General features: G+C 38.3%; 1 protein-coding gene across 3 annotated transcripts in view; it reads right to left on the reverse strand.

The window, feature by feature from the left end:
• LOC126188876 (serine/threonine-protein phosphatase 4 regulatory subunit 3) overlaps window positions 1–16576 on the reverse strand; it is a 140885-nt gene that overhangs the window by 26692 nt on the left and 97617 nt on the right. For all 3 annotated transcript variants that reach the window (XM_049930543.1, XM_049930541.1, XM_049930542.1), the window contains exons 14-15: window positions 10341–10510; window positions 2240–2391 (exon numbers count right to left, since the gene is read on the reverse strand). In XM_049930543.1, coding sequence (XP_049786500.1) covers window positions 2240–2391; window positions 10341–10510 — 322 coding nt within the window. The remainder of the gene's footprint in view (window positions 1–2239; window positions 2392–10340; window positions 10511–16576) is intronic.

A 16576-nucleotide genomic window follows, 5' to 3' on the forward strand; every position in this document is an offset into this window, starting at 1 on the left:
TGTCACTGCAGATTCATCATCTACAGGTGTATAGGCTGTCCACATTAATCCCACTAACCACCACACTGATAGCTGCCACACCTTCCACACCAAAAATCATTGTCATAAAAAGGAGGCACCTGTGATGAGGCATCTGCAGTGATATCGTCTCCCTTGATCATTATGCTGGAGGCCCTTCAAAGACATTCACAGACAGGCAATATCCCCCCAAATCTGGTTCACAAAACAGACTTTTCCTGCCATAGCCTCACAATCCGCATATCCTACCACCATCCCCAAGAATTAGCTAAAAGAGTGCCCCTCTCATCAACCAACATCACCCTAGAGTGGAACAACTCAACCAGATTTTTCACCAGGGCTTTGATTATTTCTCACATCACCTGAAATGAGGGACATACTACCTAAGATGCTTCCCAACCCTCCTAATGTGGCGTTCTCTTGCATACCCAGCCTATACAACATCCTAGTCCATCCCGAAGTCACTCCCACTCCCAAACTCTTGCCACAGACCAAGGTGTAAGACCTACCCTGTCCACCCACCCAGCACCTCGTACTCTAGTCATGCCACAGACTTATTTGATCCCATCAGAGACAGGGCCACCTGTGAAAGCAGCCATGTCATATACCAACTCTGCTGTAAATACTGCACAGCCTTCTACGCTGGTATGACTACCAATCGGCTTTCCACTATGATGAATGACCACTGCCAAACTGTTGTCAAGAACAAAGCTGACCGCATGACATGCAACTGAGAACAACACGATCAGTTTCAATGGCTGTTTCACAGCTCACGCGATTGGGATGCTTCTCTTCACCACCAGCTTCTCTGAATTACACAGATGAGAGTTATCCTTACAACACACAATCCACTTCCATAATCATCCTGGCCTCAATCTCAGGAAGCCCACAGTCACTGGACCATCCCCCCAACAGTTTTGCCTTCCCACATCCTGTGAATCCTCCCAATTCATGTCCCCACGTTGTCTTCAGTGTGTTCTGCTTCCCTCTTGTCACTACAATCATACCAGCCCATATACCTGCCTGCCATCTCTCCCTGCTGCAATCCTAGCTGGCAAAAAGGCTGCATCCTTCCGAACTGCTAGCCACCCACCCCTAGTCCCTCCCCTCGACCCACCCACCTGACACTGCTCCCATCACAACTAGTCCACCTGCTGCAAAACAGCACTGGCACTGTTAGTCTAGCAGGCACCACGTTGGGGCATAGGCTAGTGTGTGTGTGTGTGTGTGTGTGTGTGTGTGTGTGTGTAACTCGTCAAAGGATAATTCTGAAAGCTATCACATTCCCTTTCTTTTGTGTGTGCGTATTGACAACTCAATCCTTTTTTTCAGTGTGTGGTCTCCTTTAACCCTAAAGTATTATATGCTACAAGAACTTCCCTATATCGTTTATAATTAACTTTAACTTACACAACCAAAGCTGTGAGCATTTATATCATTATCCTTTTTGTCAAATTCATAACGTTGCGATTGTTAGACACAATTAGTTACATTAAAATAAAATGAAGAGTTAACTGATGCCAAATACAATTCACTTCAGGGACTCATCATAATGCTTGTATCTGTGTTATTATTAATTACTCAACTCAACTATCACAAAACTCAGAACTCATACTGATATTTTATGCACTGATGCACAAGCAGCTAACAGATGCCTAAGTACTATGATGATTAATATTCAAAAGATATACTGAAAAACTTTAAGAACAGTGTGTAATCATTTGTTTGAAGCCAGTGTCAAAACTGATTTACGGCATTTTGAAACTAATTATATCATCCAACACAAAATATTCCAAATGGGTTATGTACATATTAGTCACTTATTAGTTGACTACAATATTATTGCACCTGGGAGTGAAGGCGTTTCGGTCAGTTTATCATGAGTTTTTATCATGATATTTGATTAGGACCCAGTTAAACACTTGATAGCACTTGCAGAACTGTTTTAAAATCATTCACAGTGCAGTGCATTTTATTAGGCAACACTGTATGTATTTACTGCAACCTCAATGTGTGTTTTTGATAACTGCCATGGGAGACCTAGCGCAATAATACTGTGGTCGGGTAGTACCTACTTGAAACGGTGTTATGTAGAGATAAGATGTTTGGAGTGTAAATGTTTTAATACCTGAATAGAGATTTTCTATCATAAAGCAACTATTGCAGGAAACAAAATCAAAGTCCATATTCAAAATTACTTAATATTTAAATATAAACCCACCTGTCAAGTGCAGCTCTGTCCCGATCTTTCAGTTTGTCTTGTCGCTGATCATATCTCAGTTTCAAGGCTTTGAACGTCTGCACATAATCAATATCATCTAACACTTTACCAAAATTTTCCACAACATGTGAACATAATGACTTTATGTCCTCCTGCAAAATAAAGAAGTGCATAACTAAGTTAGCACTAACATACCAACACTTTAGTGTAAGTTTATTACTACATGTAAATAATCTTGTTTCACGAAAGCTGCTAAAATATAGTACAGCGTCTCGTCCACAAAAACAACATCTAGTATCCAAACTGATGTTAAAAACACATTTAAAATATAATTATTTTTCAAAATAATTCTTACCCATTTTTAAACTCTATTTCAAACTGACAATATGTGAGTATGTACACCATAGACCATGTCTATGATGCATTTAGTTCTGCTAAGTCAACCTGAGAACATCTGAAATAACTTGGAATTAGCAAAAGAGAGGTAAGGAGTGGTCCTCTGAGAAATATAAGATGCTGATGATGATAGTGGTTTTCACGTTCCAATAACAGAGTGATTATGGAATGAAAACAAAAGAGTTGGTTCTTTTCAGCACCATTTTTGGAGAGAGTTTTGCAATTTACATGACAATTATAACATTATCAAAAATACAGGATGACAAATACATATCTACATATATACTCCGCTAGCCACCAAGCAGTGTGTGGCGGAGGGCACAATTCGTGCCAAAGTCATATTTCTCCCCCTCTGTTCCACTTATGGATCGCGTGCAGGAAAAACGACTGTCTGAACACCTCAGTACGAGCTCTAATTTCCCTTATCTTTGAATGGCGAAAGTTGGAGATAATAATACATGCTCTATATCCTCAGTGAAGATCGGATTTCGAAATTTAGTGAGCAGCCCCCTTCCATTTAGCGCGCTGTCTATCTGCAAGTGTGTCCCACTTCATACTTTCTATGAGATTTGTAATGCTCTCATGATAGCTAAATGTACGTCATGAATCTTGCCACTCTTCTTTGGACCTTCTCAATCTCTTGAATCAGACCCAACTGGTATGGGTCCCATACAGACGAACAATAATCTAAGACTGGACGAACTAACGTATTGTAAGCTATTTTCTTTGTTGAAGGACTGCATCGCTTCAGGATTCTACCAATAAACCACAATCTAGAGTTTGGCTTACCCGTTACTTGTGTAATCTGATCATTCCATTTGAGATCATTTCGAATAGTCACATCCAGATACTTGACTGATGTTACCGCTTCCAAAGACTGGCACTTATTTTGTACTATTACATTAATGAGGATTTTCGCCTTGTTATACGCAGTAGGTTACACTTACTAATATTGAGAAATAACTGCCAGTAATTACACCAAACATTTATTTTCTGCAAATCCTCATTGATTTGTTGACAACTTTTGTGTGATACTACTTTCCTGTAGATTACAGCATCATCGGCAAACAGTCTAATGCCGCTGTGAATAACCATCAACCAGATCATTTATGTAAATTGTAAAAAGCAGTGGACCTATTACGCTGCCCTGGGGCACATCTGAAGTTATGCTTGTTTTTGTTGAAGTCACCCCATTAAGGACGACATAATTGCTCCCTGTCTGTTAGAAAACTTTCTATCCAACAGCATATATCATCGGATAGACTGTAAGCACACACTTTTTGGAGCAAGCGACAGTGCGGAACTGAGTCGAATGCCTTTTGAAAGTCGAGGAATATGGCATCCACCTGGGAGCCGGTATCTAGAGCCTGTTGTATATCATGCACATAGAGGGCCAGCTGTGTCTCGCATAACTGCTGTTTCCTAAAACTGTGCTGGTTTCTGCAGAGGAACTTCTCAGAGTCTAGAAAGGTCATTATGTCTGAACACAAAATATGTTTAATGATTCTACAACAAATTGATGTCAGTGAAATTGGCCGGTAATTATATGCATCTGATTTTCTACATTGCTATGACCTGGGCCTTCTTCCAGTCCCGTGGAACTTTCCGCTGTTCAAATGACCTCTGATAGATGATGGATAAGACTGGTGCTATATTTGTAGCATAGTCACCATATAATCTTACGGGGATACTGTCTGGGCCAGATGCCTTCCTGGCGTCTAAGGATCTTAACTGTTTTACAATCCCAGATACACTGAACACTATGTCAGCCATCCTTGCATTTGTTCGATAATTGAAAGGGGGAATGGTGCTGCAGTCCTCTACCTTAAACAAGTTTTTGAAAGCTACGCTTAGAATTTCGGCCTTCTGTTTTTCATCATCAGTTATATTACCTGTACTGTCACCAAGAGAAGGAATTGAATTATTTGAAGCGTTCATATATTTTACGTTCGACCAAAATTTTTTGGGGTTATTTTTTGAATCTGCAGATAAAATATTGCTTTCAAATTCGTTAAAAGAATCTCTCATTGTCCTTCTGACAGCTGCTTTCATTTTGCATAATTTCTGTTTGTCAGCAGGACAGTGACTATGTTTAAAACAACTGTGCAAAATTCTCTGCTTTTTCAGCAACTTCCTAATATGTTTGTTGTACCAAGGTGGATCCTTTTTCTCCCCTATATTTTTGCTAGGCACATATTTCTCTAGCACATGGTGTACAATACCTTTAAACTCCGACAAAAGATGCTCAATATCCTTGTGTCCCGCAGTGAATGCCTGGAGCTGACTATGAAGATATTCATTAATGACGCTTTTATTTGCTTTCCCAAACAAGAAAACTCTACGTTGTTTCTTTGGTTTTTTTGCAACTTCTATTGGCATAGAAGCCACAACAACATTATGATTGCTAATACCTTCTTCTAGATTAACTTCCTCAAAAAGATCAGGTCTGTTTGTCACCAAGATGTGTAATATGTTCCCATCTCAAGTTGGTTTTCGAACCAACTGCTCAAGGTTGGCACACTTGAAGAAATTTATTGTGTACATTCCTCTTTACTGATATGAAACATATGACAGTACATTTTCTTCAAATAAGCTCATAACACTGAAGCGATCTCCATCCATCATTCCACATATTATAATTAGATTAATCATGACTTCTCTATCACTGACATTTAAAAATAAACCATTGTGTTGGAAACATGGCAGAGATTTTATTTTTTATTGGTCTCCTGATATAACCACTACCACTGGAATGATTATTTTCATTTACGAGGCGTGTTTTTTTAAGTAACTACTGTTTTGAAATTAAAAAAAGATGTGCTAAGATATCTCAATTGTGGTGTCACTGCCAGACACCACACTTGCTAGGTGGTAGCCTTTAAATCGGCCGCGGTCCGCTAGTATACGTCGGACCCGCGTGTCGCCACTGTCAGTGATTGCAGACCGAGCGCCGCCACACGGCAGGTCTAGTGAGACGTCCTAGCACTCGTCCCAGTTGTACAGACGACTTTGCTAGCGATGCTACACTGACAACTACGCTCTCATTTGCCGAGACGATAGTTAGCATAGCCTTCAGCTATGTCATTTGCTATGACTTAGCAAGGCGCCATTTATCCTTTGCTATGTATCTAATGAAGCATGAACCATCAGACCGATGTACACCAATTATGGATTAAAGTTAAGTATTACATCAACTACGTACTTTATTTAGTAGACTCATCTCCTTTAACTGTTCCAGACCTCACGCCATCCTGCGTGAGCTTATAGCGTGCATTTCGGCCTCCTCTGCCAACACTACATCAATAATTTTATTTTTACATGAAAACCTGTACCTTGATCTACTTTTCTACATAATTTCCATCTATATTGAGGCACTTGTCATAATGTTGTACTAGTTTTTGAATGCCCTCCTCATAGAAGTCTGCTGCCTGACTTGTTAACCACTGCATCACCACTGTTTTGACTTCATCGTCGTCTTGAAGACGCTGGCCACCCAGGTGTTTCTTCAAGTGCAGGAACACATGGTAGTCACTGGGCGCAAGATCAGGGCTGTACTGAGGATGATCTAGAGTTTCCCATTGAAAAGGTGTGATGAGGTCTTTGGTCTGATTCGCCAGATGCAGACAGACATTGTCTAGCAGCGACACGATACCCTTACTCAACTTCCATGTTTCATCACCCGTAACAATTTGGCTTAAGAAATCATCAACGTCATTGTGGTACTGCTCAAGTAAAGTCAATGCACTGTCTAAACGTTTGGTTTCATGCACATCCATCAACATTTTTGGTACCCAACGTACATACAATTTTCGGTAATTCAAGTGCTCGGTCACAATGCCATACAAGACACTATGAGAAACATTAGGAAAGTCATCCCGCAAGGAGGAAATCGTAAAGTGCCTGTTTTCTCTCACCTTATTGTCCACTTCCTGCACCAAACTTTCATTAATGACCGAAGGACGCCCACTCCATTGTTCATCATGCACATTTGTGCGGCTATCTTCAAATGCTCTCACCCACTTTCTTACCATTCCATCACTCAATGTTTTCTCCGTAAACTGCACAGATCTCACGATGAATATCGATCGCTTTTAGGCCTTTAGCACTAAGAAATCTTATAACAGCCCGTACTTCACAGTCGGTGGGACTCACAATTATTGGAGGCATCTTTAACACTCGGTACGCAAGGTAAACAAGAAAGAATCAGACTGTAATGGCGTCAGTGCATAGATTAAGGTACAGGCTTTCATGAAAAAACAAAATTATTGAGATATCTTAGCACGTCTTTTTTTAATTTCAAAACGGTACTTAGTTAAAAAACAAACACGGCTCGTGTAAGTATACAGATTACCTCGTCATTTGGTCCCAAAGACCCCCACCTCGCTCAATCAATATATCTATTGATATTTTTTCCTTCCTGATACTCCTTCCATCTCTGAAAGATTCAGAACAACCGCCAGGAACACCTTAAACTATTCCACTGTCAGCCATCTTGTTTTTACACCTTCAACTGTTCCACTGTCCGCCATGTTTGTTTTTACAGCTGGTAAACAATGAAACAGTGACAGTGGCAACTCAATCTATAGTGTTTGACAGTGATGAAGATGAGGAAAAAGAAAACGTAAGTGAAACATAATGTAAATAGACACACACACACACACACACACACACACACACACACACACACACACACAGAATTAATTAATTAATTTCAAGCATAGAAATAACAATTTTCAAATTGTTATTTTGGTTTAAACAATTTATCTACTTTAAGGTGTAAGGGGTTGCAGATGACAAACTGTGGAACAAAACAGACACTGTAGAAACACAAAACATCAGAAAAACCACACAATGCGGTAAAAAGGCATGAATTCATAATTTTATGTGTTTTTTTTTTTTTTTTGAAATATCTGTTGTTATGATTTAAAAACTAATACATGTATACAAACAGTAAAGAACATTCTTTATCTTTAACAGTCACAAAATAAAAACTCACTGAAGATGCTGCAACTGCAGTGAAACATGCCTGGGTTAAAAAACAAAATTGTGTTTTGCTAAAGGCGGACCATGACCCAAAAACATACGTATATAATGCTGATATGCAAGGAGTTTTTGTCAAAAGCCATTGGAAGTCACTGAGCTAGCATTGCTCTGTATCATACCCATAAACCAGTACTTGCTTTGAATTCCATGGCATATGCAAGTTGGTAAATCCCTCTTTATGTCCAGCACCTTCATTGGGATAACTTTTCGAGTAATCTGGGAGGCTTACTGTGTCTCTCTTACACATACTGAACAACCTGTTGCTTTAATTTAAGAAAACTTCCATGCTTTGGTTCCTTGACAGTTTGGTGCATAGAACTGGTGTTATTTAATACACTGTTTATCTGATGCCATCTACAACCTCCGTTTCTGTGACACTAAATTTTCTTCCTGCAGTACAGTTGTTTGAGGCCTTTGCTTCATGAATCACCATTAACTTAATTTACCATCATCTTGTCTGTGTGAACCAATTGTGAAACACTAACTTATAGATTCATGTTTTTCAACAGTCACAGCTATAATCAACATCCATTGTTGATTCCTGCAATTTACAGTTCTTTCGTTGCTGAGAACATGTGAAAAACGGATGACAACAATACATTGTCCCCTTTCAGATTTACTGTAACCAACCTTGAAAATCAACAGTGCTGTAGAGAAGTAGGAGTTTTAGTGCTGTTATTGAAACTCATGTCATTTGCTAAGCCATGTTTCAAGTGCTCTGTGGGAACATATTTTTGTCAGCATTAATGTGTCTCCTGTAAAAATGTGCAGTATTGTTGAGCATTTGTCTGAATTTATAGTGTGTTCAAGTTTGACTACAAACAGTTTCAGCGGACTGAAGTTTAAATGTGTCAGCTGCTCATAAAAAGCCAATGTACACAGTACAGTAATATATTCCCACAGTTGGCAGTATGAGAAGGTTTGCTGCCAACTCGCCGCTGCCCTCCCCTCTCTACATTCATCCTAATGCTTGGCTAAGCTGATTTCGTCGTTCCTACAAACCTTCAGATTGAATGTGTATGTGATATCAATTGCAAAATTTCATCATAAATTTAAGACCACCCTATAAAATCTATTACAAAACGTAACAACACTGAACTCAGCAGCAATAGTTTAATCTGCGAATTAAGACAACCTTGTGTTTTTCAACTAATGAATTTGGGGAAAACATCATCATCTTATGGTTGAGTAAACATAGTACTCATGATCTAGAATCAGAGAGTGAGTCGGAAACGGCATGTGGAAAGAATCAAATTATGGAATTTGCAGACCAGAATATTACAGCAAATGGAGATGGAAAGAAGCTGCTAACAGAGGAGGAGGAGGAGGAGGAGGAGATTAGTGTTGAACGTCCCATCGACAATGAGGTTATAAGAGAACGAGAACAAGCTTGGATTAGGAAACAATGGGGTGGAATTTGGCCACGCCCTTTCAAAGAAACCACCGGGGCATTTTCCTGAAGTGATTTAGGCAAATCATGGAAAACCTAAATCAGGACAGCCAGACGTGGGTTTGAAACATCGCCCTTCATAATGCGAGTTCAGTGTGCTAACCACTGCGCCACCTCGCTCAGTGCTCACAGAGGAGAAAATTAATCCTAAGTTCCATGGAAGCGAATGAGATAAACTTCAAAACTGGAACATCAATGGAGATTTTAACTCTGTTTCTCCTGAATATGATAGTAGTATCTTAATCATAAGCTCCCTTCATGCAAATGCAAACTAAACAGGTAGGTAGCAAAATAATGCAAAGAAATGACAATGTGTGATAGAAGGTGAACAACAGTGAAACTACCTCCAGATAAGTTATGATTAAGCTGGAAGCACCTTCAGAGGTGCTAATGACACAATATGAGTTGTATAACGGTTGGTGAACAACCAACACTTGTTCTTGTGGTTGATGATACAACTTTGCCACAAAGAGCCAATCAGTAACTGCAGTACAGCTGACAAATTGGAACTGTTCATATTAGATGCCTTCACACCTGGACCAATTGTGTTGTATGGAATGGTGTGGTGTGTTTGGGAAGGATGTAGAGTAAGGTCGGTTAGCTTGGAATTTTAAACAGTGGGCTGAAGTGGAGAAAGACTTTACACTTGATATTCATCAGCTCAGAATATAAGAAAGGAAGTCAGTGCAATAAAAAAATCTTAAGAAAAAAGCACTAATGGACTGTGCCTGCATTGTTAAGTATCTAAAACAAGTGATAGTACAATCAATGTGACTGATTAGCTGTTGTAGTTAGAATGAATAATTCTGCAGGTATTTGATCTGGTTTAGATCAGGAAGATATTTCTTGCAGTGAAACCTACAAAACTATGAATCAGGCTTTGTTCTGCATTTTAATTTACTGGTTGTTAATGGGTTTTGTACAGTGTGTGTGTGTGTGTGTGTGTGTGTGTGTGTGTGTGTGTGTTTGTTCGTTTGTTTGTTTGGCAAGTGGATGAGTTAAATGGAAGTTGCCATTCATGGCAGTGATGTGCATTGATGAGAATTTATGATTCACACAGATCACATTGCCTTATAAACATGAAATGTGTCTCTCCAAACTGTGGTGCTTTTTAAACCAGGCAAGAAACAATAAGGTAAAAACTTAACAAGTAAGTTTTAATAAATTATTGCCAGTGATGTGATTACATACATACAATGCTCGAGAACTTACCAGTTTTATGAATTCAAACATTTCCAAAATAGCTGAGTCGAGAAGATTGTAACGTCCATTATTTCTTATAAATGCATCAATTACTGGGGCAAAAAGGTTTCCTTTGATGATGTATCTGTTATAGAATTCATCTTTTAAGGCAATAATTTTGCGCATAAACCTGAGAGCACCTGTGAACAAAACACAATATCGTTAGAAAGCTGTGAAATCCTGATGTCATCAACACTGTTGTTTAAACAGGGTGTATATGCAGACAAGGAAAAAAATTTCCTGGATTTTTCCCGGATCTCCCGTTTAATAACACATTTTATCCCAGGTGAAAATACACTTTTTCCATGTTAAGTGAGAGTATATTTTCCCTCGGAACTGTAAAACTTATCCTTTGAATGGATATGTTTTATATAGCAGCATAGAATTTCCCGGCACTTTAGAAAACGAAACTCGGGGGAAGAAACACGTTTTGGAAAGATTTTTGATGTGAAGCAACATGTACGCTGCATATTCTTTTGTTACGAAAGTATAAATTCGAATTCCACCAACAGGAAAAGTTAATGGTTTAAATTAATATACATGGTGCTGTTACAAGAAAAGCAAAGCTTTCGCATATAATGTTGATCTGTTTAGCACATGTTACACTTTAAGATACATCACACAAATACGCCACAAAAATTTTTAATAGCGACATAAATCTTTCATCTTCTGGGCTCGAAATTCTGCTAAATGGCTTCTCATCAAAGAGTTGATTTTCAAAAGAGAGCAAACGCTCTGTGATTTATAAAATTCATCTACATTCTCGCACATAGTTCACCTTGCGAAAAAGGAAATTTACTTTCAAAATAATGCTTTTCAAACAACAATTCGCAATATTTTCCCGCGAACTGTTATAAATAGATTCATTTCAGCAGTTGCCAGAGAGCGCAAGATAAGAGGTGCCACCATGCTGGCGCAGCTACGATGACGTAGGAAGCCCGTATGTTCGTACTTGTAAAACATTAAAAGTTCTTGCATTATGTCATAAAAGAAACAAAACATCTGAGGATACTCCAAGAGTGTTGGAATTTTGTGAACCATACTAAAATGCATAGTTTGCCTTAAGTGCACATTCGTATGTCCAGATTCCCAATGATATTAAGCTTTTCAATGTGGTTTTCGGGGCGTAAATTTTCTTGGAGTACCAGTACTGTATTATCTCATGCTTGGTTCTTTATTATGGCATAATGCCATATGTGCTAGAAGATGAAAACTTGCACTTGAAATGCAGTGAACAGTTGAAACTAGCCAAATAAATTGACTGCATAAGCAGGAAAGCTTAATGAAAGCCATCAAAAAAAAAAAGAGGAGACTTTTCAGAAATAAGTTCATTTTGTTGCACACATTTTTCTGTAGAGTCTGATACATAAAACATATATCTTCAACAAAATTTACAACGCGTTATTTGGTTTTAAGTGTGCAGCGCAGTGCCATGTCTCTTCAAACTATAATCTTATACCGCACGTCACTGTATTTCGCTCTGTGGAACTCAAACATGGATATTTTGTAATGGATGTCATCAACTTCAGGACAGAGGAAATTAAACACACAGGGACTTCAACTGGCCCTGTCTAGTGTAGGAATCTCTCAAAAAATTTTCTGTCAAAATTTCACATTCTTGGATACACCGAGAACATAATATGTATTCTTTCTTACCTGTTATTCCTGTTAGTCATTTATTTCCACTCAGGTTGTCTGAGTAGTAATTATTAGTAATTATAACAATGCTGAACATTCGCAAACCAAATCGACCACATAAACAAGCAGCATTTGGCATTCACTGGTTCAGCTTTATTCCGCTCAGCTCCTATAGCCCCGTCCCGTTTTGTCTGCAGGAAAGTTTATTTCTAGATGTCATGAGGACTCCTCTGGCAGAGACATCGTGTACACTATGCACACATTCAAAAATAAACTTAGAATGTGTTCAAAAAACCAGCAGGGGTGCGTTTCAAAGTCATATGGATAATAGATAGACCGACGTGTGCTGGATGCTAGATGCTTTGTGACACAAAGTTTTTTTCCACAAGAATATGAATTTGCCCCCTCCCCCCCGAAATTGCCACCCGGTTCAGATACCCCGGTTAGCCCCCAACCCCCACCAGATCGGGGCCTGCTGCGCACGCGTGAATCTGGCAGCTTGGGAGCGCAAGTAGAATTTTTCCGGGTACCATGTGGCTGGTTGCTGCTTACACAGCCAACAGCCACATTTCTGTGGCCAGATGCGGGAGAAGGTACTACTCATTCGCAACTCAACTGCGCGTGTGCATGAGCCCGCTTTTAACTGATTAAATGAGTCTAATGTAAATAGTTGTGACGTCATGCTCGTTGGAGGCAATTTGTTGTTATGAAGCATTGCATAGTCTTCCGAAAGCCTTTGACACATTTTGCTGTTGGCAGACACTAGTACAAACACTATGTTATTTCATATGGCAAATTTCCTTGCAATTTAAGTTTTATTTTCTTTTTTTCTCTCTTTCATGTTTTAATGCTGCAGTGTTATTCTGCAGTAGCGGGATACAGTAATATCCTTTGTTAGAGTATCGGTTCTTACCAGTCAAAATTACAAAAATTTAACTAAAACAACAAAAAATTCCCGGAATTCTAAAAAATTCCTGGGTTCTTCCCGGCTCTCCGGGTTGTATACACCCTGTTAAAACATGCTTAAAGTATCGCACAATTAAATAGGTTGCCCCTTTTTTTTTTAGTAACTCTTCAATAACGTTTAAGACAAACCCACCATAACATATCACAACTCCCGTATACTGTGTAAACAGAGATTAACACTGAAAAAAACTAATTTTTAAATTATACCATACTTGTACTATCACTCTCAGGATATCAAGTGCAAAATGTTGATAATCACATCATCTTCAGTTACTACTTATAAAAACACAAATTAATTTTTTCAATTCAACAATTATCAGAACACAATGCGGAAAAACAATAAAAACAGAGAGACAAAAACAGTGATGAAATGACATTTAAAAAAGCTGAAACTGATGTTGGCTTCCATAAAAAGTTATGTAACATCCTTAACCAAGTGTGATGTTTTACCCTTTTCTCTATTTTTACTGATAAAACACTTTTTGTAGACATTTCTACTACCAAAAATGTCAAATATTTAGCTCTGGAGGTCTGAGTTATTTTTTCGTGAGTTAAAAACTGTGAAAAAATAGTTACATATAATTTATTCCAGTTTTAGTATATTCTGGGGGATCAAATCTCCAAAATTTCCCTTAAAGAAATCCTGCAATAGATAGTCAGTTGGATGTCTTTCATTCTGTGTAATCAATTGTACTGAAGATATGAGAGCATTTCTATTACCATTTGAAAACTAAACTACAACGATTTAGCTGCCGGACTGCATTAAATACCAAATCTTTATATACTATCTAATGGAGCGTGAGTATAGTATAGCTCTGTCCAATCCTTGCACCCTATACAACGCTGTATGCTAAAAATATTTATAGTTATCCACTCAAATTTTATTTCCATTTCCTAATAACCCAGAGACATATTTTATATGCAGCTCTAACAATTGCCTATGTTGTCATCAATACAAGTAATAACATTAGACAGCCAACTGCTGATTATCTCATAAGAAGTTCTCTGAGGCAGTGTCAGAGGGCTAAAAATTGATAAGCATGGAAATGGAAGTATTATAGCTCACCATATAGAGAACAGAACCGTACCACTAGGCTCTCATGCTGGAACAAACAAATTATTTCTAGAATGTAATTAGTAACTATCAAAGTTACTCATCATTTAATTGAATTATCATGCTGTATTATCACTGTACTACTTTCTTCAGGTTGTCAATATCTATACATGCCCAATTCACCAGTTTCTTATAAATATTTGGAATTACAGTCCCCTGTAACCAAAAACAAATGCAATTCACAATTTTTCTGGTTTTGTGGATTGCTTACAAGCCTCAGCACTTACTTTTGAACTTCTTAAGTCTTCTGAACCTCCTAATACGATCACTAAAGTTTAACATGTAACTATAGAAATACTATATTATTGTATAGACCTTTGACAATATTATGAAAAGGATAGACTGCTACCTACTATATAGAGTAGATGTTTTAAGTTGAAGACAGGCATAATAAAAAGACTTCTGAACTTTCAGCCAAAAAGTGTTCTTACAAAGTAGAAAACACACACACACAGACACACACACACACACACACACACACACACACACACACACATGAATACTGTCTCTAGTCACTGAGACGTGTGTGTGTGTGTGTGTGTGTGTGTGTGTGTGTGAGCTATGCTTGTGGGTGTTTTCTACTTTACAAGAAGGCCTTCTGCCAAAAGCTCAAATGTACAGAAGTCTTTTTGTTGTGCCTGTCTGCAACTCAACATCATCTCTATACGGCAAGTAGTAATCTATCCTTTTCATAAAATTTTCAGAATTGTCTATTGTTTGTGCAATCTTTGATAACTTTGTAGTATAATGTGATGTTCTTCTCTCCTGAAACGAAAAAAAAAAAAATTAAAGAGAAGATTGGGAGGGGGGAGCTCGAAGGGTGGCTGAGATGGAAACAAAAGTTTGAGACATTCCCACTTTTCCTCAACATATGTAGATCCAATTTTGTAAAGCTGGTAAGAAACAAGAGGAGAACTGATTTTGGGAAAGGGGGGGGGGGGGGGGGGCAGAAAAACGTGAAGTGGAGGCCTAAGCAGCTCACCAACATATACAACAAAATGTACCTATACAAAGCAATACTCAAATAAATTTATTACTTTGATTTCTTTGTCCTGGTTTATTGAAGAGTATCCTCAGTGATGGCACGTGCTAACTGATCCTTTCGCGTGATATGATGACAATAATCTTTCCTTTTTGGTGGTGGTGGCAGAGATTCAAGTGGATAACTTACACTTCATTCACTGGTCTGATAGCTAGAGAAAAAAAGTGATAAAATGAATGTGTAATGCAAGTTTTCAATTTTAACCTTTGCTGATAACAGAATGGAAATTCAGTTACCATAACATGTGAAAGAGACGAACAAACACTTGTCACCACCATGGCTAACACCTGGTAAAAAACGTTCTAAGTATACTTAAGACAGAAAAAAGCAGAATACTAAATGTCAGAACAGTTGCAGTGGAAAAGACATTAAACATACATTTCTCAGATAACAACAAAGTATTTTAATAATCCTAGAACTGCTATATCACTACTTTATTACAGGCAAATGGAAATTAAAGAGCCCTTTGGAGAAAAGAGAACCACTTGTTTGAATATCAAAAGCTCAGATGGAAAACCAATTCTAAGCAAAGAAGGGAATGCAGAAAGGTGGAAGGAGTATATAGAGGATCTATACAAGGGCAATGTTCTTGAGGACAATATTACGGAAATGGAATAGGATCAAGATGAAATGGGAGATATGATACTGTGTGAAGAGTTTGACAGAGCACTGAAAGACCTAAGTCGAAACAAGGCCCCGGGAGTAGACAAACATTCCATTAGAACTACTGATAGCCTTGAAGAGCCAGCCCTGATAAAATTCTACCATCTGGTGAGCAAGATGTACGAGACAGGCAAAATACCCTCAGACTTCAAGAAGAATATAATAATTCCAATCCCAAAGAAAGCAGGTGTTGACAGATGTGAAAATTACCGAACTGTCAGTTTAATAAGTGACGGCTGCAAAATACTAACACGAATTCTTTACAGATGAATGGAAAAACTAGTAGAAGCCGACCTCGGGGAAGATCAGTTAGGATTCTGTAGAAATGTTGGAACACATGAGGCAATACTGACCCTATGACCTATCTTAGAAAATAGATTAAGGAAAGGCAAACCTACGTTTCTAGCATTTGTAGACTTCGAGAAAGCTTTTGACAATGTTGACTGGAATATTCTCTTTCAAATTCTGAAGGTGGCATGAGTAAAATACAGGGACCGAAAGGCTATTTAAAATTTGTACAGAAACAGATGGCAGTTATAAGAGTTGAGTGGTATGAAAGAGAAGCAGTGGTTTGGAAGGGAGTGAGACAGGGTTGTAGCCTATCCCCAATGTTATTCAATCTGTATATTGAGCAAGCAGTAAAGGAAACAAAAGAAAAATTTGAAGTAGGAATTAAAATCCATGGAGAAGAAATAAAAACTTTGAGGTTCGCCGATGACATTGTAATTCTTTCAGAGACAGCAAAGGACCTGGAAGAGCAGATGAACGGAATGGACAGTTTCT

Source organism: Schistocerca cancellata, chromosome 5 (genome assembly GCF_023864275.1).
Source record: "Schistocerca cancellata isolate TAMUIC-IGC-003103 chromosome 5, iqSchCanc2.1, whole genome shotgun sequence".
Classification (NCBI taxonomy): domain Eukaryota; kingdom Metazoa; phylum Arthropoda; class Insecta; order Orthoptera; family Acrididae; genus Schistocerca; species Schistocerca cancellata.